Source organism: Oncorhynchus clarkii, chromosome 18 (assembly GCF_045791955.1).
Source record: "Oncorhynchus clarkii lewisi isolate Uvic-CL-2024 chromosome 18, UVic_Ocla_1.0, whole genome shotgun sequence".
NCBI lineage: Eukaryota > Metazoa > Chordata > Actinopteri > Salmoniformes > Salmonidae > Oncorhynchus > Oncorhynchus clarkii.
In genome coordinates, this window is record NC_092164.1 from 68,886,606 (window position 1) to 68,913,859 (window position 27,254).

The window sequence follows — 27,254 nt, forward strand, 5'->3', positions numbered from 1 at the left end:
TTCAGGTTATATAATAGTTTTGTTTAAAGCAATTATATATACACATTTGAGTAAAACCTGTCTATTAATGCCAATTAATAGTCAGTCCAACCTCAACACTAGTTAACTAGGGATTATAATGCAGAGTACTATCAGTCCACCCTCAACACTAGTTAACTAGGGATTATAATGTGGTGTACTATCAGTCCACCCTCAACACTAGTTAACTAGGGATTGTCTCATTATGCAGAGTACTTTCTATAGCTATATACAGTATTTAGCAGCTATTTATAAACTTGTAAAAATTACACATCAAATAGCCTATTAAGAGGAAAAAAGTAGTCGGCTTGAGGATAAATTCACTATTTATTGTTGAACTCAGTGGGGTTTGTCTGGCTAATAGCCTAAACAAATAGTCTGCAGTCAAGGTCAATGAAACAAGGGTTCTATGTCGAGTCCTATAGTAGCTACAGATGCTTTCACGCTGGCCTCTAGGTCCAGGATTCTATACGGATTATTGAAACCCAGACTCTTTCCTGAGACATTGTGCATTATACAGTGCCTTCAGATAGTATTCACATCGCTCAACTTTTTCCACATTTTGTTACAGCCTGAATTTAAAATGGTTTAAATTGAGTGGGGAGCGTATAGAGGCTGTAGGAGGATAGAGGAGTGGATAAGATTAGATATTCCTTTGTCTGATTTTCAGAGATATTTACTTTACATACTGGAAGACGCAGTGAGACATGACATAGGCCAGACATAACATCACACATTCATGAAACAACTAAACAAGAATGACAGCTTAAGAACTCTGACCCCTCTCTTGCACGTGACATAGCTGTGCCTCCTATACCTAATGATACACATCCCCTTAATGTCCAGGGTCCCGGAGTGTTGCACATCATGTTATTGAAGAACCCTATAGTTTCAATGTCCATGATTATTTTATACAGTTAGTTTTATTTCACTATAGTTTTATTTCACTATTTCCCATTCCGGAATGAGTGAATCTATTCCTGTGTCCCTGACCTCCTTATTTCAAATACATTTTATTAGTCACATGCGCCGGATACAACCTTGCAGTGAAATGCTTACGAGCCCCTAACCAACAATGCCGCTTAAAAAAAATAAGAAATAAAAGTAACAAGTAATTAAAGAGCAGCAGTAAAATACCAATAGCGAGACTATATACAGGGGGTACCGGTTAGTAATGAGACTATATACAGGGGGTACCGGTTAGTAATGAGACTATATACAGGGGGTACCGGTTAGTAATGAGACTATATACAGGGGGTACCGGTTACTAATGAGACTATATACAGGGGGCACCGGTTAGTAATGAGACTATATACAGTGGGTACCGGTTAGTAATGAGGCTATATTCAGGGGGTACCGGTTTGGAGTCGATGTGCGGGGCACCGGTTAGTAATGAGGCTATATTCAGGGAGGTACCGGTTAGTAATGAGACTATATACAGGGGGCACAGGATGGTAATGAGGCTATATACAGGGGTCACCGGTAAGTAATGAGGCTATATTCAGGGAGGTACCGGTTAGTAATGAGACTATATACAGGGGGCACCAGTTAGTAATGAGACTATATACAGGGGGTACCGGTTAGTAATGAGACTATATACAGGGGGTACCGGTTAGTAATGAGACTATATACAGGGGGTACCGGTTACTAATGAGACTATATACAGGGGGCACCGGTTAGTAATGAGACTATATACAGTGGGTACCGGTTAGTAATGAGACTATATACAGGGGGCACCAGTTAGTAATGAGGCTATATACAGTGGGTACCGGTTAGTAATGAGGCTATATTCAGGGGGTACCGGTTTGGAGTCGATGTGCGGGGCACCGGTTAGTAATGAGACTATATACAGGGGGCACAGGATGGTAATGAGGCTATATACAGGGGGTACCGGTTAGTAATGAGGCTATATACAGGGGGCACCAGTTAGTAATGAGACTATATACAGAGGGCACAGGATGGTAATGAGACTATATACAGGGGGCACCAGTTAGTAATGAGACTATATACAGGGGGCACCAGTTAGTAAAGAGACTATATACAGGGGGCACCAGTTAGTAATGAGGCTATATACAGGGGGTACAGGATGGTAATGAGACTATATACAGGGGGCACCAGTTAGTAATGAGACTATATACAGAGGGCACAGGATGGTAATGAGACTATATACAGGGGGCACCAGTTAGTAATGAGACTATATACAGGGGGCACCAGTTAGTAATGAGACTATATACAGGGGGCACCAGTTAGTAATGAGGCTATATACAGGGGGTACAGGTTACTAATGAGACTATATACAGGCTACTATTATAATTATTTTGGTGACAACCTGTTTTTTATATATAAATACATGTGTGACACAATAGGAAGTGTAGAACACCATTGTCCATCTAATAACTTTTAAAAGATTGTTCCGAAGTTTGCCCCCAATAAATACATTTTCCTACGAATGAAGTCGCACAAAAGTGTATTTTCACATGAATTAAGCCACACAAAACTCACGAAATCTGCTGAAATACTTTTTGTACATATGTGCACAAATTGACTGTGAGATTGTGTTGCAACAACCTGTCACAAGAAAAATGTAACCATGATCAGATGATAGGTCTACATGCATTGTGAACTGCACTCCATACTGAAATGCACTCTGTCCCCATCCTGAGCGTTGATTGATCATGCAGGTAGCAAATCAAAATCAAAATCAAATCAAATGTATTTATATAGCCCTTCGTACATCAGCTGATATCTCAAAGTGCTGTACAGCCTAAAACCCCAAACAGCAAGCAATGCAGGTGTAGAAGCACGGTGGCTAGGAAAAACAGAGAAGAGAAGCCAGATTTAGACATTGCATATCATTTAACAGTTCCATTTTACATTATGCTGTTCATATAAATAATGTATTATAATTGAATAATTTCTCAGTTATTTATTCCTGGGAAAAGGAGTGGGTTTGGGTGGGAAATCTCGGTAACCCAGTACTGCTATTCAGCCCTAGTTACCATGCACTCCTTAAATATCTCAGTGTCAGTGAAGAGCTTGATGTGTTAAATTAAAACCAGGGCTCGAAGTGGGGGGGACGTGAGGGTATTGTTAAATAATTGTACCTGGTTTATATAAAGCGATCTATAGCAACGCTTTAGTACAGCATGCTTTATGCTAGAAACGAGCTGTAAAATGCCGGGGAAAGACGTGATCGATGCATATGGGATATCTTTAGTTTGTCTCTGATATTACTGAGGCCACGCTACAACCTTCTATAGGAGACAAAACAAATTACTTTGTTTGAAAAGTAACCTAATGTTGGATTCTTTCACTATCAGGTTTGAGGATCATATGGTGAGCTATAAATTTGTTAATTTAGCCTAGCATATGCTCTTATATTCCCATGTCCTAATCACAGTCAACACGCATCTAAACTCAGCAAAAAAAGAAATGGCCCTTTTTCAGGACCCTGTCTTTCAAAGATAATTCGTAAAAATCCAAAACTTCACAGATCTTCATTGTAAAGGGTTTAAACACTGTTTCCCATTGCTTGTTCAATGAACCATAAACAATTAATGAACATGCACCTGTGGAACGGTCGTTAAGACACTAACAGCTTACAGACGGTAGACAATTAAGGTCACAGTTATGAAAACCTAGGACACTAAAGATGCCTTTCTATTGACTCTGAAAACACCAAAAGAAAGATTCCCAGGGTCCCTGTTCATCTGCGTGAACGTGCCTTAGGCATGCTGCAAGTAGGCATGAGGACTGCAGATGTGGCCAGGGCAATAAATTGCAATGTCCGTACTGTGAGACGCCTAAGACAGCGCTACAGGACGGACAGCTGATTGTCCTCGCAGTGGCAGACCACGTGTAACAACACCTGCACAGGATCGGTACATCTGAACATCACACCTGCGGGACAGGTACAGGATGGCAACAACAACTGCCCGAGTCACACCAGGAACGCACAATCCCTCCATCAGTGCTCAGACTGTCCGCAATAGGCTGAGAGAAGCTGGACTGAGGGCTTGTAGGCCTGTTGTAAGGCAGGTCCTCACCAGAAACAATGTTGTTTATGGGCACAAACCCACCATCGCTGGACCAGACAGGACTGGCAAAAAGTGCTCTTCACTGACGAGTCGCGGTTTTGTCTCACCAGGGGTGATGGTCGGATTCGCGTTTATCATCAAAGGAATGATCGTTACACCGAGGTCTGTACTCTGGAGCGGGATTGATTTGGAGGTGGAGGGTCATTCATGTTCTGGGGAGGTGTGTCACAGCATCATCGGACTGAGCTTGTTGTCATTGCAGGCAATCTCAACGCTGTGCGTTATAGGGAAGACATCCTCTTCCCTCATGTGGTACCCTTCCTGCAGGCTCATCCTGACATGACCCTCCAGCATGACAGTGCCACCAGCCATACTCCTCATTCTGTGCATGATTTCCTACAAGACAGGAATGTCAGTGTTCTGCCATGGCCAGCGAAGAACCCGGATCTCAATCCCATTAAGCATGCCTGGGACCTGTTGGATCGGAGGGTGAGGGCTAGGGCCATTCCCCCCAGAAATGTCCGGGAACTTGCAGGTGCTTTGGTGAAAGAGTGGGGTAACATCTCACAGCAAGAACTAGCAAATCTGGTGCAGTCCATGAGGAGGAGATGCACTGCTGTACTTTACACAGCTGGTGGCCACACCAGATACTGACTGTTACTTTTGATTTTGACCCCCCTTTGTTCAGGGACACATTATTCCATTTCTGTTAGTCACATGTCTGTGGAACTTGTTCAGTTTGTGTCTCAGTTGTTGAATCTTATGTTCATACAAATATTTACACGTTAAGTTTACTGAAAATAAACGCAGTTGAGTGAGAGGACTTTTCTTTTTTTGCTGAGTTTATTTTGTAACAAAAATATCATGGAATAAATTAGAAAATTATAGTTTCCCAAATGATTTGTTTTGACAAGTGCATTTAGGCCTACCTGATGATATGTAAACAATGAATGGCTTTTTCTTCTATTCATTGATGATCAGATACTTCAGTTGTAACTGGTTCTGTTGAGCTCCGTTTTTACAGTTGATAGACAACTTCAGCCCTGTTCCAAACTTCAACTATCCTCTTTTTAACAACGGTGTAAAAATCTAAACGTTTCCAGTGTTGCGGCTCTTATTCATTGTCATGGTATTATAAAATATTCTGTTTGTTTCCAGTCATGTAAAATGACTTAGAATTGCATGAAATGTGTTTATGAAAGGCAACCTTTTCTCAAATAAGATGATAGATTCATGCAGTGCTTTTATTATAATGAAATTATTTTCACACCCCCTTGTCTGTGGTGGACTGCGAATCCACAACCTTCTGGCTACTTTGCCATGTAATGTCTACAAAACGAAGAACAGTTTATAAAACTACTCTGGTCTGCCCTAGAAGTGAGGGTAAATGGTAGGAATGTTCTCTGATATTCACTTTGTTTTGATTATTTTTTTTTTTTTCAGGTTTGGTAAAAATATATTTCACTGAAGGGAGGGCCATCCATTTTCATTTCAGAGAGATCCCTCATTTGAAATAATGTAGTCCCTTACCAGTGAAATGTCCAAACTGCATCTACATGCCAATAATTTGATCTCAATCAGTATCATTGGAATATGGATGTAAATCTTCCTGAATTACTGTTAGTGAGCAGATGGTGTTAACTAGCTATATAGTTATTTTTATTTGTTTATCTATTCAGCTAACCATCCTCAAATCTATTCAGCTAACCATCCTAAAATCTATTCAGCTAACCATCCTAAAATCTATTCAGCTAACCATCCTAAAATCTATTCAGCTAACCATCCTAAAATCTATTCAGCTAACCATCCTAAAATCTATTCAGCTAACCATCCTAAAATCTATTCAGTTAACCATCCTAAAATCTATTCAGCTAACCATCCTAAAATCTATTCAGCTAACCATCCTAAAATCTATTCAGTTAACCATCCTAAAATCTATTCAGCTAACCATCCTAAAATCTATTCAGCTAACTATCCTAAAATCTATTCAGCTAACCATCCTAAAATCTATTCAGCTAACCATCCTAAAATCTATTCAGCTAACCATCCTAAAATCTATTCAGCTAACCATCCTAAAATCTATTCAGCTAACCATCCTAAAATCTATTCAGCTAACCATCCTAAAATCTATTCAGCTAACCATCCTAAAATCTATTCAGCTAACCATCCTAAAATCTATTCAGCTAACCATCCTAAAATCTATTCAGCTAACCATCCTAAAATCTATTCAGCTAACCATCCTAAAATCTATTCAGTTAACCATCCTAAAATCTATTCAGCTAACCATCCTAAAATCTATTCAGCTAACCATCCTAAAATCTATTCAGCTAACCATCCTAAAATCTATTCAGCTAACCATCCTAAAATCTATTCAGCTAACCATCCTAAAATCTATTCAGCTAACCATCCTAAAATCTATTCAGCTAACCATCCTAAAATCTATTCAGTTAACCATCCTAAAATCTATTCAGCTAACCATCCTAAAATCTATTCAGCTAACCATCCTAAAATCTATTCAGCTAACCATCCTAAAATCTATTCAGCTAACCATCCTAAAATCTATTCAGCTAACTATCCTAAAATCTATTCAGCTAACCATCCTAAAATCTATTCAGCTAACCATCCTAAAATCTATTCAGCTAACCATCCTAAAATCTATTCAGCTAACCATCCTAAAATCTATTCAGCTAACCATCCTAAAATCTATTCAGCTAACCATCCTAAAATCTATTCAGCTAACCATCCTAAAATCTATTCAGCTAACCATCCTAAAATCTATTCAGCTAACCATCCTAAAATCTATTCAGCTAACCATCCTAAAATCTATTCAGCTAACCATCCTAAAATCTATTCAGCTAACCATCCTAAAATCTATTCAGCTAACCATCCTAAAATCTATTCAGTTAACCATCCTAAAATCTATTCAGCTAACCATCCTAAAATCTATTCAGCTAACCATCCTAAAATCTATTCAGCTAACCATCCTAAAATCTATTCAGCTAACCATCCTAAAATCTATTCAGCTAACCATCCTAAAATCTATTCAGCTAACCATCCTAAAATCTATTCAGCTAACCATCCTAAAATCTATTCAGCTAACCATCCTAAAATCTATTCAGCTAACCATCCTAAAATCTATTCATCAAACCATCCTAAAATATATTCATCAAACCATCCTAAAATCTATTCAGCTAACCATCCTAAAATCTATTCAGCTAACCATCCTAAAATCTATTCAGCTAACCATCCTAAAATCTATTCAGCTAACCATCCTAAAATCTATTCAGCTAACCATCCTAAAATCTATTCAGCTAACCATCCTAAAATCTATTCAGCTAACCATCCTAAAATCTATTCAGCTAACCATCCTAAAATCTATTCAGCTAACTATCCTAAAATCTATTCAGCTAACCATTCTAAAATCTATTCATCTAACCATCCTATTCAGCTAACCATCCTAAAATCTCTTGAGAAATTAGGTGGTGTTTTTGGTGTAACAGTAACATTACGCTATAATTTTTGTTAGTCAACTTGTCTATAATTAGATAATACCTTCAAAGTATTCAGACTCTTTACTTTTTCCACATTTTGTTATGTTACAACCTTATTCTAAATTGGTTAAATTGTTTTTTCTTTACAGCAATCTACACACAATACCCCATAATGACAAAGCAAAAACAGGTTTAGAATTTTTTGCAAAAGTATTAAAAATGAAAAACGGGAAATATCCAATTTACGTAAGTTCAGACCTTTTACTCAGTACTTTGTTGAAGCACCTTTGGCAGCGATTACAGCCTTGAGTCTTCTTGGGTATGATACTACAAGCTTGGCACACTTGTATTTGGGGAGTTTCTCTCATTCTTCTCTGCAGATCCTCTCAAGCTGTCAGGGGAGCGTCGCTGCATAGCTATTTTCAGGTCTCTCCAGAGATATTCGATCAGGTTCAAATCTGGGCTCTGGCTGGGCCACTCAAGGACATTCAGAGACTTGTCCTGAAGCCACTCCTGCGTTGTCTTGGCTGTGTGTTTAGGGTCGTTGTCCTGTTGGAAGGTGAATCTTCGCCCCAGTCTGAGGTCCTGAGCGCTCTGGAGCAGGTTTTCATCAAGGATCTCTCTGTACTTTGCTCCGTTCATCTTTCCATCGATCCTGACTAGTCTCCCAGTCGCTGCTGCTATAAAACATCCCCACAGCATGATGCTCTCACCACCATTCTACACCATAGGGATGGTGCCAGGTTTCCTCCAGATGTGACGCTTGGCATTCAGGCCAGTTCAATCTTGGTTTAATCAGACCAGAGAATCTTGTTTCTCATGGTCTGATAGTTCTTTAGGTGCTTTTTGGAAACTCCAAGGGGGCTGTCGTGCCTTTTACTGAAGAGTGGCTTCCGTCTGGCCACTCTACCATAAAGGCCTGATTGATGGAGAGCTGCAGAGATGGTTGTCCTTCTGGAAGGTTCTCCCACCTACACAGAGGAACTCTGGAACTCTGTCAGAATGACAATCGGGTTCTTGGTCACCTCCCTAACCAAGGCCCTTCTCCACCGATTACTCAGTTTGGCCGGGCGGCCAGCTCTAGGAAGAGTATTGGTGGTTCCAAACTTCTTCCATTTAAGAATGATGGAGGCCACTGTGTTCTTGGGGACCTTCAATGCTGCAGAAATTTTTTGGTACCCTTCCCCAGATCTGTACCTCGGCACAATTCTGTCCCAGAGCTCTACGGACAATTCCTTCGACCTCATGGCTTGGTTTTTGCTCTGACATGTATTGTCAACTGTGGGACCTTATAGACAGGTGTGTGCCTTTCCAAATCATGTCCAATCAATTCAATTTACCACAGGTGGACTCCAAGCAAGTTGTAGAAACATCTCAAGGATGATCAATTGAAACAGCATGCACCTGAACTCATTTCTAGTCTCATACAAAGGGTCTGAATACTTATGGAAATAAGGTATTTCTGTTTAGTTATTTTTATACATTTACAAAAATGTATAAAAAAAAAATGTTTTTTGCTTTGTTATTATGGGGTATTGTGTGCAGATGAATTCGTTCTAAAATAAGGCTGTAACCTAACAAAAATGTGGAAAACGGAAAGGGTCTGATACTTTCCGAATGTCAGACTCTCCTATGTGTGTGTGTGTATATATATATATTTTTTTTAAATAAATAAATGTGCAAAAAAATACATGTTTTTATCGTTGTGGGGTATTGTGTGTAGAATGGTGAGGAAAGATTGTTTTTCAATCCATTTTAGAATAAGCCTGTAACGTAACAAAATTAGGAAAAAGTGAAGGGGTCTGAATACTTTCTGCATGCATTGTATGTTATTTAGAATACTAATTAATCATTGTGATCTTCCAAGAAATTGATTCAGCTTCGATCTAACTTTACTAAATGAGCACCATTGTGAAATGTGGCGGATCGACGCTCTGGTGCGCCCTGGGAGGCAGCACTGCACCCCTGCAGTCCGCTGCACCCAATGAACAATTCAATCACAACTCCTACTCTTTTTCCCCGTGCAAAATTTGGTGAAAATCTGGTAATATTTGGCAAAGGAAACTTTTTAATGGTTGGTCTCAGGGAATGTAAATCAGTTAGGAAGGGAGAATTTTAAAACGGGATTGAGTGGAGTGGCAGCAAATAATGAGGATGGAGAGCCTCACAAGTTTGAAGAAATTACCTTTCAGTTTAATACGGCTGTGTAGTTACTGTTGTAGCTCTTAATCAGCAGCACGCCTTTTGTAAATTGTTAGGCCTCACTGTCCTCTCCAATGTCAGCTGGAATTTAGCCCGATAAGATGTGAGAAATATGATTGGTTGAGGATCGGCCTATTGATCTACATCTCTTGTCCTCAGCAGAATATCAGAACTCAAGTGTTTAACGTCACCTGTGGCTTAGTCTTCCACATCCTTATGATAGCCTATAGCTCCTTTCATAAACTCTATGTGATTGCAAGAGACCAGTCGGAATGTCTGACTGAAATACGGGACAAATCAACTTTTTTGTTGTTGTGGTGTTTAAATGTGTTGATAAAATGATTGTTTGGGCCCAAATCAAATCAAATTTTATTTGTCACATACACATGGTTAGCAGATGTTAATGCGAGTGTAGCGAAATGCTTGTGCTTCTAGTTCCGACAATGCAGTAATAACCATTGTCCCGCACAATCCCGAGACAATCCAAATTCGACATTCTCCTAGAAGTGGGCCTTTCTCTTCCTTCTGTGCCATTATTATGACACAAACAGCAGACTCTAAAAACAGACAAGGATCAGTTTTGTGTTTTGTCCTCTAGTTGGTAAATAAACACTTTCCATTATAAAAGCTGTTTCTAGATCTGTAGTGTATTGGCCCTTGCTTTCTCGCGATAACATGCTCGGGCTGGGTAAGGGCGCAGTGGACATGATCTGATCTACAAATCACCTGAAATGGCGCACACCTGCTTTAGTTAACACGCATTCTGCACAGATCAGCGAGTCTGCGCAGTGCCAGGCCAGGCGGTCCCGCATGAGCAAGCCAATGGGCCGCAAAGCACCCTGGGACTTCCTTTCTTTCCGAGGCCATATTGGAGCGACATACTTGTAAGTTCAGCTCTGTGTTTATTCTTTAAAAATAAATATATTTAGGCCATTTTGGTGCACATCACCCGGTTGATTACTAACGTAAGGTTGTCCAATCTCTTAATGTTTTGTTCAGGTTGGCCAGAACGGACTAAATCGCAGCTATGGTTGCCGCAAAGAAGACGGTGAGTCGAGCTCTCATGAACGGTGGAAAGCAACTCACGTGGAGTCGTGGTTTCTGGGCTAAACCATCACATGTGTTGAGCTAACTGGCAATGTTGACCGTATATATGTTTAATTTGCCCCAACATACAACTTTCTAATTCCCAGGTCTAGTTTTTGCCAACTTGCCTAATCTAGCCATATAGCCAGCTCTCTCGTAACATTCGCCGACTCGCCAGTTAGCGACTAGTTAACGTTTTAACTAGTTGTCCAGACGGCAATTTGAATGATTGCATTGGGGTATTTTGAGTTGGCTAATCGAGAAACGCTATGTAACAGTACTGTTCTCGGAAATATATCTGATAAATCCAGTTAGCAGCTCTTCTGCAACACCATGTCGGCGTGTACAATTAGCTAACAGCCAAGCAGATTAAGAAATAAACGAGTATGCTATATGCACTCAAATCACATGTATTTTTGTAACATTTATTTTACTAGGCAAGTCAGTTAAGAACAAATTATTTTCATTGATGGCCTAGGCACAGTGGGTTAACTGCCTTGTTCAGGGGGCAGAACGACTGATTTTTACCTTGTCAGTTCAGGGATTTGAACTTGCAACCTTTCGGTTACTAGTCCAGGGCTCTAACCACTAGACTAAGACCGTATCATGTTTGGTTCAATGGACGTGGGCTATATTCATAGTTCACAAATGTTTGTCACTAAACACCAATTGTTTCTTTGGTGGTAGAAAAAGTCCCTGGAGTCCATAAACTCCCGTCTCCAGCTGGTGATGAAGAGCGGCAAATACGTTCTGGGATACAAGCAGTCCCAGAAGATGATCCGCCAGGGAAAAGCCAAGCTGGTCATCCTGGCCAACAACACACCTGCCCTCAGGTAACTAGTTGGCCTACATCACAATTATGTAGCAGTATTCGCTAATGAAGTTAAAGCTATCAATAATACACTTCTCACGCAAACTTGGTGAGCTAAAGTTTACTGTGCTAGCCTGAGTTGTGTTCATTAGTCGGATTCCGTTACAAAACATTTTGCAATGGAAACCGTTTGCGCCAAATGGAAACTAGAGTTGCTGTTGGACATGTAAGTCCCTGGAGTAAATGGTTAACAGTTCCCGTTGCAAAGGGTTTTGCAATAGACATCACGTCTTGCAACGGAATCCGATTGAATGAATACATGTCAGGGCCCTCATCCACCATAGTGTCTGGAACCACGTGAATGGATTTTCAAAGCCAGCTGGGTAGTTAGGCTTGGTGTGATGGACTTACAATCTTCCTAATGGGGTCCCAGTAATCCTAGGAATAGTTCAATTTCTACTTCCATAAGTGTTTTAAATAGTTAGTCACATTGAATTAACCAAATAAGCATATAAAGTGTTGCTTGTGTGTTCTTATGGGTAATTTTATTTTTCTGTACTCCTCCTACAAAGGCACACCTGTATTGGTCTGCTTGCAGGTGTGTAAGAACAGGAGGAACATTGAAATGAGGGCTGGTTTTGTGTTACTGGCTGCTTCTGCAGTTGATCATTCAGCAATCAGACACCTTGAGAAAACAACTAGCCTTTTCTCTCTTTCTGTACCTTTTTTATGTAACTAGACAAGTCAGTTAAGAACAAATTCTTATTTTACAAATTTAAACCCGGACGATGCTGGGCCAAATGTACGCAACCCTATGGGATGCCCAATCATGGCCGGTTGTGATTAAGCCTGGAATCGAACCAGGGGGGCGCCTCTTGCACTGCCATATACCGCTGCGCCACTCGGGAGCCCCAAAGAACTACAGCATTAGACAGAAGTGGATCACTGGTGCAGTGTACTTGTGTTCATGTTGCTTTCCCCATACACACACAGGATCATGTTTCATTCAATAATATACACACGTGGGCATACTTTGATAAAAGGTATTTGTCCTTCCTCAGGAAGTCTGAAGTGGAGTACTATGCCATGTTGGCCAAGACTGGCGTCCATCACTACAGTGGGAACAACATCGAGCTGGGCACGGCCTGTGGAAAGTACTTCAGGGTGTGCACACTGGCTATCATCGACCCCGGTGAGTGTCCAATCAGACTGCATGTCCTGTTTACCACGCCTATTCTGTTGATGTATAGTCTGCAGACAATCCTTTAGTAGTGAGCAGTTTGATACGGTTCATTCAAACATCATTGTTTTCAAAGATCACATGAACGTCAGGAGAATGGTCAACACAACCTTATCAAACTGCTCTACTTTCACATGACATGAGTATGTTTGATTCAATCGTTTTTCACGAATGTGTAGATGTGTCTTATACCGTTGCGCACCAATTTTCCCGTTGTGGATTTTTGCATCAGTTGGATATACGGTGGTCTGACCAGCACTAGGGATTCAATAGCTAAACACCCACTGGTGCATTTACCTGAACTGGCTGGGCGCTCTGCTCTAGTCAGTTACTTCCTACCTCATTAGTGACAATGCCTTAGTTCTCCAAGTTAAAGATGCACTATGCAGAAATTGCTCCACCATTTCCTGGTTGCTAAAATTCTATTAGTTCGCTAATTTCATTTTGTGACAAAACAAGTGTAGTTTAGAGAATCATTGTACCATCTAAACCGATGTGAAATGTTTTCTATAACCACAAATATTGTATTTTCTGCTGTTTGATGCAAAAACACGACAGGGTCTGAAAGTATTGGTACTTTTGATATAAGTGTAAATAATTTATAAAATTCCTTATATTAAGCAAAGCAGACGGCCACATTTTCTATTTATTTATATGCAGATAGCCAGGGGCATGCGCCAACAATTTACAAATGTTTAGTGATTCTGACAGATCAGAGGCAGTGGGGACGTTCCCTTTAAGTGTGTGAATCAGACCGTTTTCCCCCTAAGTATTCAAAATGTAAAAAATACTGTTTTCTTTAGGAGTGAAGTAAAAGTAGTCAAACATATTGATAGAGTACTTTACACCACTGGTTTTGCCTATATCACCTGGGTTGTTGATTGGATCTTGTATGCTAAATGTAATATTGGTCTATTAACAGGTGATTCTGACATCATCAGGAGTATGCCAGACCAGCCGCAGGGGGAGAAGTAGACATTTCACTCTTAATGTTACAAATAAACTTGGTCGAATGGTGTTTCTTTGGTCTGTCTGTCTTAGTGTGCACCAACATTTAGCTACTAGACCGCGTCAGAATACGACGGCCTCCTCCCACAAGATAGAATACAACTACATTCTATAATGACACGGCCTACTGCCACAGGATAGAATACGACTACATTCTATAATGACACGGCCTACTGCCACAAGATAGAATACGACTACATTCTATAATGACACGGCCTACTGCCACAGGATAGAATACGACTACATTCTATAATGACACGGCCTACTGCCACAGGATAGAATACGACTACATTCTATAATGACACGGCCTACTGCCACAGGATAGAATACGACTACATTCTGTAATGACACGGCCACAGTTTTCAAGTTGGCTGGATGGACGTCCTTTGGGTGGTTGACCGTTGTTAATACACACAGGAAACTGTTGAACGTGAAAAACCCAGCAGCACTACTACCATAACCCCCTCAAAGACACAGATCTTTTGTCTTGCCCATTCACCCTCTGAATGACACAGATACAATCCATGTGTCAAGGTTTAGTAACCTTTAACCTGACTCCTCTCCTTCATCTACACTGAAGTGGATTTAACAGGTGACATCAATAAAGGATCATAGCTTTCACCTGGTCAGTCTGTCTTATGGAAAGAGCAAACCTACCCTTTGATTGGTTATTCTTTATTTGAACTATTTTCTACATTGTAGAATAATAGTGAACACAAACTGAATCATGTAGTAACCAAAAAAGTGTTAAACAAATCACACAAGTGTGCAAAGGGTAGCTACTTTTAAAAATATATTAGCTTTTTTTTAACACTTTTTGGTTACTACATGATTCCATATGTGTTATTTCATAGTTTTGATGTCTTCACTATTATTCTACAATGTAGAAAATAGTACAAATAAAAACCCTGGAATGAGTTCATGTGTCCAAACTTTGACTGCTAAAGTATATTATACTGATCAAAAATATAAACTCAACATGCAACAATTTCGAAGACTTTGCTGAGTTAGAGTTCATAAGGAAATTCATTAGGCCCTGGTCTATGGATTTCTTATGACTGGGAATACAGATACAGTGCCTTGCGAAAGTATTCGGCCCCCTTGAACTTTACGACCTTTTGCCACATTTCAGGCTTCAAACATAAATATATAAAACTGTATTTTTTTGTGAAGAATCAACAACAAGTGGGACACAATCATGAAGTGGAACGACATTTATTGGATATTTCAAACTTTTTTAACAAATCAAAAACTGAAAAATTGGGCGTGCAAAATTATTCAGCCCCCTTAAGTTAATACTTTGTAGCGCCACCTTTTGCTGCGATTACAGCTGTAAGTCGCTTGGGGTATGTCTATCAGTTTTGCACATTGGAGAGACTGAATTTTTTTCCCATTCCTCCTTGCAAAACAGCTCGAGCTCAGTGAGGTTAGATGGAGAGCATTTGTGAACAGCAGTTTTCAGTTCTTTCCACAGATTCTCGATTGGATTCAGGTCTGGACTTTGACTTGGCCATTCTAACACCTGGATATGTTTATTTTTGAACCATTCCATTGTAGATTTTGCTTTATGTGTTGGATCATTGTCTTGTTGGAAGACAAATCTCCATCCCAGTCTCAGGTCTTTTGCAGACTCCAACAGGTTTTCTTCCAGAATGGTCCTGTATTTGTCTCCATCCATCTTCCCATCAATTTTAACCATCTTCCCTGTCCCTGCTAAAGAAAAGCAGGCCCAAACCATGATGCTGCCACCACCATGTTTGACAGTGGGGATGGTGTGTTCAGCTGTGTTGCTTTTACGCCAAACATAACGTTTTGCATTGTTGCCAAAAAGTTCAATTTTGGTTTCATCTGACCAGAGCACCTTCTTCCACATGTTTGGTGTGTCTCCCAGGTGGCTTGTGGCAAACTTTAAACAACACTTTTTATGGATATCTTTAAGAAATGGCTTTCTTCTTGCCACTCTTCCATAAAGGCCAGATTTGTGCAATATACGACTGATTGTTGTCCTATGGACAGAGTCTCCCACCTCAGCTGTAGATCTCTGCAGTTCATCCAGAGTGATCATGGGCCTCTTGGCTGCATCTCTGATCAGTCTTCTCCTTGTATGAGCTGAAAGTTTAGAGGGACGGCCAGGTCTTGGTAGTTTTGCAGTGGTCTGATACTCCTTCCATTTCAATATTATCGCTTGCACAGTGCTCCTTGGGATGTTTAAAGCTTGGGAAATCTTTTTGTATCCAAATCCGGCTTTAAACTTCTTCACAACAGTATCTCGGACCTGCCTGGTGTGTTCCTTGTTATTCATGAGGCTCTCTGCGCTTTTAACGGACCTCTGAGACTATCACAGTGCAGGTGCATTTATACAGAGACTTGATTACACACAGGTGGATTGTATTTATCATCATTAGTCATTTAGGTCAACATTGGATCATTCAGAGATCCTCACTGAACTTCTGGAGAGAGTTTGCTGCACTGAAAGTAAAGAGGCTGAATAATTTTGCACGGCCAATTTTTCAGTTTTTGATTTGTTAAAAAAGTTTGAAATATCCAATAAATGTCGTTCCACTTCATGATTGTGTCCCACTTTTTGTGATTCTTCACAAAAAAAGACAGTTTTATATCTTTATGTTTGAAGCCTGAAATGTGGCAAAAGGTCGCAAAGTTCAAGGGGGCCGAATACTTTCGCAAGGCACTGTATGCATCTGTTGGTAACATATCCCTTGAAGGAAAAAGGAAACCGCACACTGCTCTTGATAGTATCACTGATCTTTAATAAGCTTACGTATCGGCCACACGGCCTTCGTCAGAGTTTTTGACCAAGCTTCATCTTGTTAATTTGTTGCCATGCACCTGCAAATTAGATTGCTCAGATGTGTGAGTGCCTTTTGAATTTGGTAACATATCCCTTAAAAGGCAGTGGCGTGGATCAGAAAACCAGTCAGTATCTGGTGTGACCATCCCTTGAATCCCGACACATCAGCAAAGTTACTGGAACATGCTGTTGTACATGTCGATCCAGAGCATCCCAAACATGCTCATTTAAAAAATGTATTCTATTTTTATTTCACCGTTATTTAACCAGGTAGGCTAGTTGAGAACAAGTTCTCATTTACAACTGCGACCTGGCCAAGATAAAGCATAGCAGTGTGAACAGACAACAACACAGTTACACATGGAGTAAACAATAAACAAGTCAATAACACAGTAGAAAAAAAGAGTCTATATACATTGTGTGCAAAAGGCATGAGGAGGTAGGCGAATAATTACAATTTTGCAGATTAACACTGGAGTGATAAATGATCAGATGGTCATGTGCAGGTAGAGATACTGGTGTGCAAAAGAGCAGAAAAGTAAATACATAAAAACAGTATGGGGATGAGGTAGGTAAATTGGGTGGGCTATTTACCGATAGACTATGTACAGCTGCAGCGATTGGTTAATTAATAACAAGTCTGTTTTCAGCTTCCAGGAATTTTGTACCGATCCTTGTCGTGATAATGTGAGGTGGCGGATGAATGGAATGACAATGGGCCTCAGGTCTCGTCACGGTATCTCTGCATTCAAATTGCCATCGATAAAATGCTATCGAGTTGTCAGTAACTTACCAAAACCCCACCACCTGTTTACATCATCAGCTGCCACCTGCCCGGTACAGTTGAAACCGGGATTCATCCTTCAAGGTTATACTTCTCCAGCGTGCCAGTGACCATTGAAGGTCAGCATTTGCCCACTGAAGTCGGTTACAACGCCAAACTGCAGTCAGGTCAAGAGCCTGGTGAGGATGACAAGTACGCAGACGGTTTGTGCAGAAATACTTTTTTTTTTTTTTACCTTTATTTAAGTAGGCAAGTCAGTTAAGAACAAATTCTTATTTACAATGACGGCCTAGGAACAGTGGGTTAACAACCTTCCGGTTACTAGTCCAACTCTCTAACCACTAGGCTACCCTGCTGCCCCAAACTGACATGCAGATACTGACTTTGGTTGTGTAAACCCACAGTTTCATCAGGTGGCTGGTCGCAGGCGATCTCACGTGTAAAGAGTCGGATGTGGAGGTCCCTGGGCTGGCGTGGTTACATGTGGTTTGCATTTGTGATGCCGGTTGGACGTACTGCCAAATTCTCTAAAACGACTATTGAGGAAACCTATGGTAGAGAAAGGAACATTCAATTATCTGGCAACAGCTCTGGTGGACATACATCGTAGCACGGTAGCACATCCAGAGATCGGTTTAAAGCCATTAAACAAACACTATCTGTTTGTCATAGATGTACAATATTAATGAGATGAAAAGTGAGTTCCTAACGAGTTCAGGAAGCAAAGCTTGAGCTCTGTGAGACATTGGGTCAGACGTTTTGAGACCTTTACAAAATATGCACATTTTCTCTAACATTAAAACATTCAAATAAGTATTTTACAGTTATAAGGAAGTATAGTTAGTCTTTTTTATGATTTTACTATATTTAGAAAGCATATCAGTCATTTCAAGTCTTATTCATCCAGTTTAGTTGAACAGGAAATACATCATATCAAATATTCCATTTGTCCTGTGTACTGGAGCTCATGTCCTGTGTACTGGAGCTCATGTCCTGTGTACTGGAGCTCATGTCTTCAGAAGTGACGACACCTCAGCAATTTACAACTATTTTTTACCAGAAAGGTGAGATTAACCTTTCTTGGAGTATGCAGCATTACTAGTTATTGTTTATGACCCTCTCATGATAAATACTTACTTTTGAGGATTACATTTAATTGGTTAAAAGTTTATTACCATTAGAACTGTTTTTAAGACTAAGAACAATCCTCTAAAAACAGAAGTCAACTCCGAAAGTAGCTCATGATTATTTGACATGTAGATTTGTTTGAGAAAGTACAATCAAAATTTCACAGCCACTGCTAAATAAATCATTACAAAATGACATTTTGTTTCAAAATTATATCGGTTGATACCAGGGTTCGGGAGTAACGGATTACAAAAAAATGGTGACTGTAATCCGTTGTTTCCAGCAAAAATATTTAAAAACTAGATTACTTTTAAATTCAGAAAGGAGGTTTGCCCAATTTCTTTTGAGAGAAAGGAACAAAACAAATGTTTTCTCAATGGCATCAAAATTAGCACTGAAAAAAAGGCGCAAATGTAAGTTTGTTCCACCTGAGTGAGTTTGACCACAAGTCAGAGACCACTATGATGTCAGAGACCACTATGATGTCAGAGACCACTATGATGACACACCAAATGTGTTTGATGGATCACTAGGAAAAGAGCAGGAATAGGCTTTTGTAGACTACAGCGATTGCTGTCGGCATCCAAAGATTATCCAACTTGAATTAACGCTTGGAGGTAAGGATGACAGCAGTGGTGTAGTCTACGGCGATACGGATATCACTTATTATTGATATCTACATAGCGCATTGATGTGAATCACACTGCTACGCTCTCATTTAGCTATTTGCGTCGTATGGATTGTGGTTGTTGTGGATGGCTGTTCACAAATCTAAATGTGTATTTGAACCCGATAATGGTTGAATTCAAAATGTTTAAGCTGCGCATCAATCATTGTTTTTGAAATCAGTGGACAGCCAGTACACAATGCTTCTTGCTGCATAGTGCGGATCCCAGCCTCTTGCTCCATCTAATACATGCTGATAAAAAAAACATAGGCCTAATGGACACATGCTCTAACTGGCACATTTCTGATTTTCCCTTTAAGTCTATCTGTAGTTGCTACATTCATTTTTGGATTGATAAATTATATATATATATATATATATATATATACATACATAAATAGATTCTTGAAGCTTAGTTCAACTGTCACACTCCATCAGAACCCAAAATATAAGCTTGTTTTTCTCCAATGTTTGTAAACATTGTTCATGTAAAAACACAATGTATAGCCTAACGTGGTTAAAGCTATCATTTTGATATCATGGATGGTCAGTCCTTACATCCATAGCTCTGTTTATTAATCTGAGAGTGGTTACATTTCTCCAGGCCCATCCCTCAGCTTCTTACCAACACAGAGGTGGGGCACCAGTTGTTATTGTTTCATCTGTGGATTTTCCCTTTGATATCAATGCAGCTCTTTAAAGCGTCAACAACAAAAAGGTAAACAATAGGTCTATAGCAAATGCAGCATATGGAATGCATTTTTCAGTAGTGCTCAAAGCATGTCATTCCATGAGCTCAGCATTTATTTTTGAACTTGAATCAATGAGTCAAATCAGTCCTCCATGACAACAAAACCATAGCCAACAGAGTCCTTCGTTTTGGGGTCATGCTCAGGTAAAACAATGTGGCTAATCTATACTTCCATATTTCCATGTCCTGTTCTTGAAGATCAAGGGGTATAACATTTATTGGAACGGCTGGAATTCTGATAGACTTTGGTTTTTAATGTAAATATATAATTTAATCATATTAATATATGTATTAGAAAGCGATGGGTTAGAAGAAGCCTACAGAACCAACAGATAAAGTACAATTTAAACATCCATGTATGGCCAGCTATGTAAACTTTAACATTAATCTATCCTGCAATAGATGTGGTTCAATTGGTAACATACATTTATGTATTCTTCTAATGCCTCTTAAGGGGAAAGTAATCTAAAAGTAACTGAATGTAATCAGATTACGTTACTGAGTTTGGGTAATCCAAACATTATGTTACTGATTACAATTGGACAGGTTGAAGCAATGTATCAGATTTGGACTGGAACATTCTAGCCATGGTAATGTTCTTGACATTACCCACCTAGACAGCAGAGGGTACACTGTTAACTGTTAATTGAATTTACTTCAGCCATTTTGAAATGTAGTTCTACTAGTGAGTGTGTTAATTGGATTTACTTCAGCCATTTTGAAATGTGCACCACCGATAAATCCATGATAATCGAACATTTCAATAAGCATTTCTCTCCTGCTGACCATGCTTTCCTCCTGGCTACCCCAACCACGGCCAACAGCTCCGCACCCCTCGCAGCTACTTGCCCGAGCCTCCCCAGCTTCTCCTTCACCCAAATCCAGATAGTAGATGTTCTGAAAGACCTGCAAAACCTGGACCCGTACAAATCAGCTGGGCTAGACAATCTGGACCCTCTCTTTCTAAAATTATCTGCCGCCATTGTTGCAACCCCTATTACCAGTCTATTCAACCTCTCTCTTGTATCGTCCGAGATCCCTAAAGATAGGAAAGCTGCCGCGGTCAAAGGGGGTGACACTCTAGACCCAAACTGTTACAGACCTATATCCATCCTTCCCTGCCTTTTTAAAGTCTTTGAAAGCCAAGTTAATAAACAGATCACTGACCATTTAGAATCCCACCTTACCTTCTCCGCTGTGCAATCCGGTTTCCGAGTTGGTCACGGTGCACCTCAGTCACGCTCAAGGTACTAAACGATATCATAACCACCATCGTTAAAAGACAGTACTGTGCAGCCGTCTTCATTGACCTGGCCAAGGCTTTCGACTGTCAATCACCGTATTCTTATTGGCAGACTCAATAGTCTTGGTTTCTCAAATGACTGCCTCGCCTGGTTCACCAACTACTTCTCAGACAGAGTTCAGTGTGTAAAATCGGAGGGCCTGTGGTCCGGACCTCTGGCAGTCTCTATGGGGGTACCACAGGGTTCAATTCTCGGGCCGACTCTTTTCTCTGTATATATCAACGATGTCGCTCTTGCTGCGGGTGATTCCCTGATCCACCTCTACGCAGACGACACCATTCTGTATACATCTGGCCCTTCTTTGGACACTGTGTTAGCTAACCTCTTGATGAGCTTCAATGCCATACAACACTCCTTCTGTGGCCTCCAACTGCTCTTAAACGCTAGCAAAACCAAATGCATGCTTTTCAACAGTTCGCTGCCTGCATACGCCCGCCCGACTAGCATCACTACTCTAGACGGTTCTGACCTAGCATACGTGGACAACTACAAATACCTAGGTGTCTGGCTAGACTGTTTACTCTCTTTCCAGACTCATATCAAACATCTCCAATCCAAAATCAAATCTAGAATCAGCTTCCTATTTCGCAACAAAGCCTCCTTCACTCACGACACCAAAATTACCCTAGTAAAACTGACTATCCTACCGATCCTCAACTTCGGCGATGTCGTCTACAAAATAGCTTCCAATACTCTACTCAGCAAATTGGATGCAGTCTATCACAGTGCCATCCGTTTTGTTACCAAAGCGCCTTATACCACCCACCACTGTGACCTGTATGCTCTAGTCGGCTGGCCCTCGCTACATATTCATCGCCAGACCCACTGGCTCCAGGTCATCTACAAGTCTATGCTAGGTAAAGCTCCGCCTTATCTCAGCTCACTGGTCACGATAACAACACCCACTCCAGCAGTTGCCACTGCCAACACCTACTGAGAGACGTGAGAAAACGTTAAATATTTATAATAGATTCATTCCTTTGTTAAAAGTGAGAATCCGGAAATGTGGAGCAGAGGCTCCGTACTGAGGGTGTGATGCATTAGCGGAGGCCAAATCAAGCTCAGTATGGCGATGCCGTGGGCCTCCCAAGTGTCGTACCGGAGTCGTGTGTACAAGTTAGTAAACAGTGTTCTTCGCTCCCGCCTGCCGAACACCTGCGGGAAAGCAGTGTACGACTAGCGTGGGCGAAGGACACTGTCTACCGGTGTCGTAGCTATTGTTAACTAGCTAGCTACCTATCCAACATGCTGTGTACCAGAGTCCTAGCTAACTAGCTAGCACACAGTGTCCTTCGCTAAAGCCTTCCCTCACCGTCGTTCACAGAACTGCTGGAAAACTGAACGACAGGCGGGGCGATGTACACTGTCTACCAGTGTCCTAGCTATCGATAGCTACCTATCCCGCCTGCTGTGTACCGGAGTCCTAACTTGCTAACACCCAGTGCCCTAAATTACTGCGGGACAACGGTCCCCGACAGGCGGGGCGAAGGACACAGTCTACCATTGTCCCAGCTAGCTACCGTTGTCACCTCTTCTGTGGTGTTTATCAGCAGTGATGGTACATTACCTTCATCTACTGTACTGAAAAGCCCCTGCCTACCGCCCTTGCCCACCGCCCCCTGCCTACCGCCCCTGCCCACCGCCCCCTGCCTACCGCCCCTGCCCACCGCCCCCTGCCCACCATCAATGTGGAGGCTATATACAGGGGGTACCGGTACAGAGTCAATGTGGAGGCTATATACAGGGAGTACCGGTACAGAGTCAATGTGGAGGCTATATACAGGGGGTACCGGTACAGAGTCAATGTGGAGGCTGTATACAGGGGGTACCGGTACAGAATCAATGTGCGGGGGCGCCGGTTAGTCGAGGTAATATATACAGTTGAAGTCGGAAGTTTACATACACCTTAGCCAAATACATTTAAACTCAATTTTTCACAATTCCTGACATTTAATCCTAGTAAAAATGTCCTGTCTTAGGTCAGATAGGATCACCACTTCATTTTAAGAATGTGAAATGTCAGAATAATAGTAGAGAGAATGTTTTATTTCAACTTTTATTCATTTCATCACATTCCCAATGGGTCAAAAGTTTACATACACTCAATTTATATTTGGTAGCATTGCCTTTAAATTGTTTAACTTGGAGTCAAATGTTTCGGGGAGCCTTCCACAAGCTTCGGCTTGTTCTTCGGCTTGCAAGCCTCCCCCTTTTTCCTCCAAACATAACGATGGTCATTATGGCCAAACAGTTCTATTTTTGTTTCAACAGACCAGAGGACACTTCTCCAAAAAGTACGATCTTTGTCCCCATGTGCAGTTGCAAACCGTTGTCTGGCTTTTTTATGGCGGTTTTGGAGCAGTGGCTTCTTCCTTTCTGAGCGGCCTTTCAGGTTATGTCGATATAGGACTCGTTTTACTGTGGATATAGATACTGTGGCAAAGAAGGGGGTCGAGTGATAAATGGCAGATATGTGAGAGCAGAAGTAATAAATGGTCTCTGCCCGATCACTAAAATGGCCACCCCCGTCAGAACTACAGATCACAAAATGGCCGACCGCCAAAACTACAAGTCCCAGAAGCAAGGGGAACCCTCAGAAGGTGGAGCCGACCCACAGATAAAGGGTCAAGAAAAACCAGGAAGAGGGAGAGAGAGTGCTGGAAGGATCTATGAACAATAGAGAAAGAGACGATAGAGATTGCCTGGATTTACCGTGTATGAGCTGGATTGTTTTGGACTTACCTGTTGGCGTTTGGACCTGGACCTACCGAGAACCCGATTCGTGTACCGAACCCTGCTATCCTTGACCTCGCCTACGGCCTGGGTGGACCAGGACGGAGAAACAAACACACAGGTACTGTCCTGTTCGAAAGAACTCTCATTCTTGGGTGATTTGGTGACAGTTTACCACTTAATTTGTGACAAACGCTCCTAACCTTGAAGAGGTTTGCCACAATACTTTTGTACCTGTTTCCCCCAGAATCTTCACAAGGTCCTTTGCTGTTGTTCTGGGATTTATTTGCATGTTTCGCACCAAAGTACGCTCATCTCTAGGAGACGCATCTCCTTCCTGAGCAGTGTGGCGGCTGCTTGGTCCCATGGTGTTTATACCTGCGTACTATTGTTTGTACAGATGAACGTGGTACTTTCAGGCTTTTGGAAATTGCTCCCAAGGATGAACCAGGCTTGTGGAGGTCTACCATTTTTTTTCCTGAGGTCTTGGCTGATTTCTTTTGATTTTTCCATGATGTCAAGCAAAGAGGCACTGAGTTTGAAGGTAGGTATTGAAATACATCCACAGGTACACCTCCAATTGACTCAAATGATGTCAATTAGGCCATCAGAAGCTTCTAAAGCCATAACATAATTTTCTGTAATTTTCCAAGCTGTTTAAAGGCACAGTCAACTTAGTGTATGTAAACTTCTGACCCACTGGAATTGTGATACAGTGAATTATAAGTTAAATAATCTGTCTGTAAACAATTGTTGGAAAAATGACTTGTGTCATGCACAAAGTAGATGTCCTAACTGACTTGCCAAAACTATAGTTTGTTAAGAAATTTGTGGAGTGGTTGAAAAATGAGTTTTAATGACTTCAACTGTAAGTCTCCAACTTCAGTGATTTTTGCAATTCGTTCCAGTCATTGGCAGCAGAGACCTGGAAGGAAAGGCAGCCAAAGGAAGTGTTGGCTTTGAGGATGACCAGTAAAATATACCTGCTGGAGTGTGTGCTATAGGTGGGTGTTGCTATGGTGACCAGTGAGCTGACATAAGGCGGAGCTTTACCTAGAAAATACTTTTAGATGACCTGGAGCAAGTGGGTTTGGCGACGAACATGAAGCAAGGGCCAGCCAACGAGAGCATACAGGCCGCAATGATGGGTAGTATATGGGACTTTGGTGACATTAAGTTAGCCGATGACAACAGTGGTAGGCCTGATCACCGACAATGAGACAGCCTATAGGGAGGAGGTCAGAGACCTGGCCGTGTGGTGCCAGGAAAACAACCTCTCCCTCAATGTGATCAAGACAAAGGAGATGATTGTGGACCAAGGAAAAAGGAGGACCGAGCACACCCCCATTCTCATCGATGGGGCTGTAGTGCAGCAGGTTGAGAGCTTCAAGTTCCTTGGCGTCCACATCACCAACAAACTAACATGGTCCAAGAACACCAAGACAGCCGTGAAAAGGCCACGACAAAACCTATTCCCCCTCAGGAGACTGAAAAGATTTGGCATGGGTCCTCAGATCCTCAAAAAGTTGTACAGCTGCACCATCGAGAGCATCTTGATGGGTTGCATCACTGCCTGGTATGGCAACTGCTCGGCCTCCGACCTCAAGGCACTACAGAGAGAAGTGCGTATGGCCCAGTACATCACCGGGGCCAAGCTTCCTGCCATCCAGGACCTCTATACCAGGCGGTGTCAGATGAAGGCCCTAAAAATTGTCAAAAACTCCAGCCACCCTAGTCATAGACTGTTCTCTCTGTTACCGCACGGCAAGCGGTACCGGAGCGCCAAGTCTAGGTCCAAGAGGCTTCTAAACAGCTTCTACCCCCCAAGCCATAAAACTCCTGCACATCCAATCAAATGTCTACCCAGACTATCTGCATTACCCCCCCCCCCTTTTTCAATGATGATACTCCATCATCTGTGCATAGTCACTTTAATAACTCCACCTACATGTACATATTACCTCAATAACCGACACCCCCTGTAGATAGCCTTGCTATCGATATTTTACTCCTGCTCTCTCTGGTACGCAGGTGGGAGGTGGGGCGACACTGTACTAGCCAGGAATTATTTGTTACTTAATAAAATCATTCATTAACATATTTTTATTAACTGCATTGTTGGTTAACGGCTTGTAAGTCAGCATTTCACTGTAAGGTCTACTACACATGTTGTATTCAGCATTTCACTGTAAGGTCTACTACACCTGTTGTATTCAGCATTTCACTGTAAGGTCTACTACACCTGTTGTATTCAGCATTTCACTGTGAGGTCTACTACACCTGTTGTATTCAGCATTTCACTGTGAGGTCTACTACACCTGTTGTATTCAGCATTTCACTGTGAGGTCTACTACACCTGTTGTATTCAGCATTTCACTGTGAGGTCTACTACACCTGTTGTATTCAGCATTACACTGTAAGGTCTACTACACCTGTTGTATTCAGCATTTCACTGTAAGGTCTACTACACCTGTTGTATTCAGCATTTCACTGTAAGGTCTACTACACCTGTTGTATTCAGCATTTCACTGTAAGGTCTACTACACCTGTTGTATTCAGCATTTCACTGTAAGGTCTACTACACCTGTTGTATTCAGCATTTCACTGTAAGGTCTACTACACCCGTTGTATTCAGCATTTCACTGTAAGGTCTACTACACCTGTTGCATTCAGCATTTCACTGTAAGGTCTACTACACCTGTTGCATTCATCATTTCACTGAGGTCTACCTACACCTGTTGTATTCAGCATTTCACTGTGAGGTCTACTACACCTGTAGTACCTGTAATAACATTTGCTCACATCTTCCTCACTGACAAGCGGTTTCAACTCGCTATTTGCATTTGAGGTTTGTTCCAACAGAATCGCTCATATGGACGCAGATACTATTGAGACATTATTTGACTGTTGTAGAGAAGTATACCGATACCCTTTTTATGTCTCAACTGCTCTAATTGCAGTTCAGAGCAGACACTTCCAAAACAGGAGTATCAATGAACATTGATTGTGGAAAATTAATGCTCAGTTTGTCGTGCGCGGCATTGTGGTACCATGTACGGCAGCATTTTAGCCAAAGACTTATACTAGCTGTCTGTGTGTTTTATAAATGTGCAATAAGCATACAACAATTATAAAAGGAATTGGCAACTAGTCCTCATGATGAGAAATAAGATAGGCCACTTGAT

At 41.3% G+C, this 27,254-nt stretch overlaps 1 protein-coding gene across 1 annotated transcript; it reads left to right on the plus strand.

The window, feature by feature from the left end:
• The first annotated feature begins 10,708 nt into the window (after positions 1-10,708).
• Positions 10,709-13,903, plus strand: LOC139373875 (large ribosomal subunit protein eL30). Its single transcript, XM_071114970.1, has 4 exons — positions 10,709-10,796; positions 11,522-11,667; positions 12,707-12,837; positions 13,808-13,903. Exons 1-4 carry the CDS (start codon positions 10,776-10,778, stop codon positions 13,858-13,860), a joined length of 351 nt encoding a protein of 116 aa, XP_070971071.1. The 5' UTR covers positions 10,709-10,775; the 3' UTR covers positions 13,861-13,903.
• The last annotated feature ends 13,351 nt before the right edge of the window (positions 13,904-27,254 follow it).

What these genes read in the sequence shown, in the direction of transcription:
- LOC139373875 (XM_071114970.1), top strand. Translation starts at nt 10,776, where the DNA reads ATGGTTGCCGCAAAGAAGACG. An exon ending in TGGTTGCCGCAAAGAAGACG is followed by an intron (nt 10,797 to 11,521) that starts GTGAGTCGAGCT and finishes CTTTGGTGGTAG; the next exon opens with AAAAAGTCCCTGGAGTCCAT. An exon ending in ACTGGCTATCATCGACCCCG is followed by an intron (nt 12,838 to 13,807) that starts GTGAGTGTCCAA and finishes GTCTATTAACAG; the next exon opens with GTGATTCTGACATCATCAGG.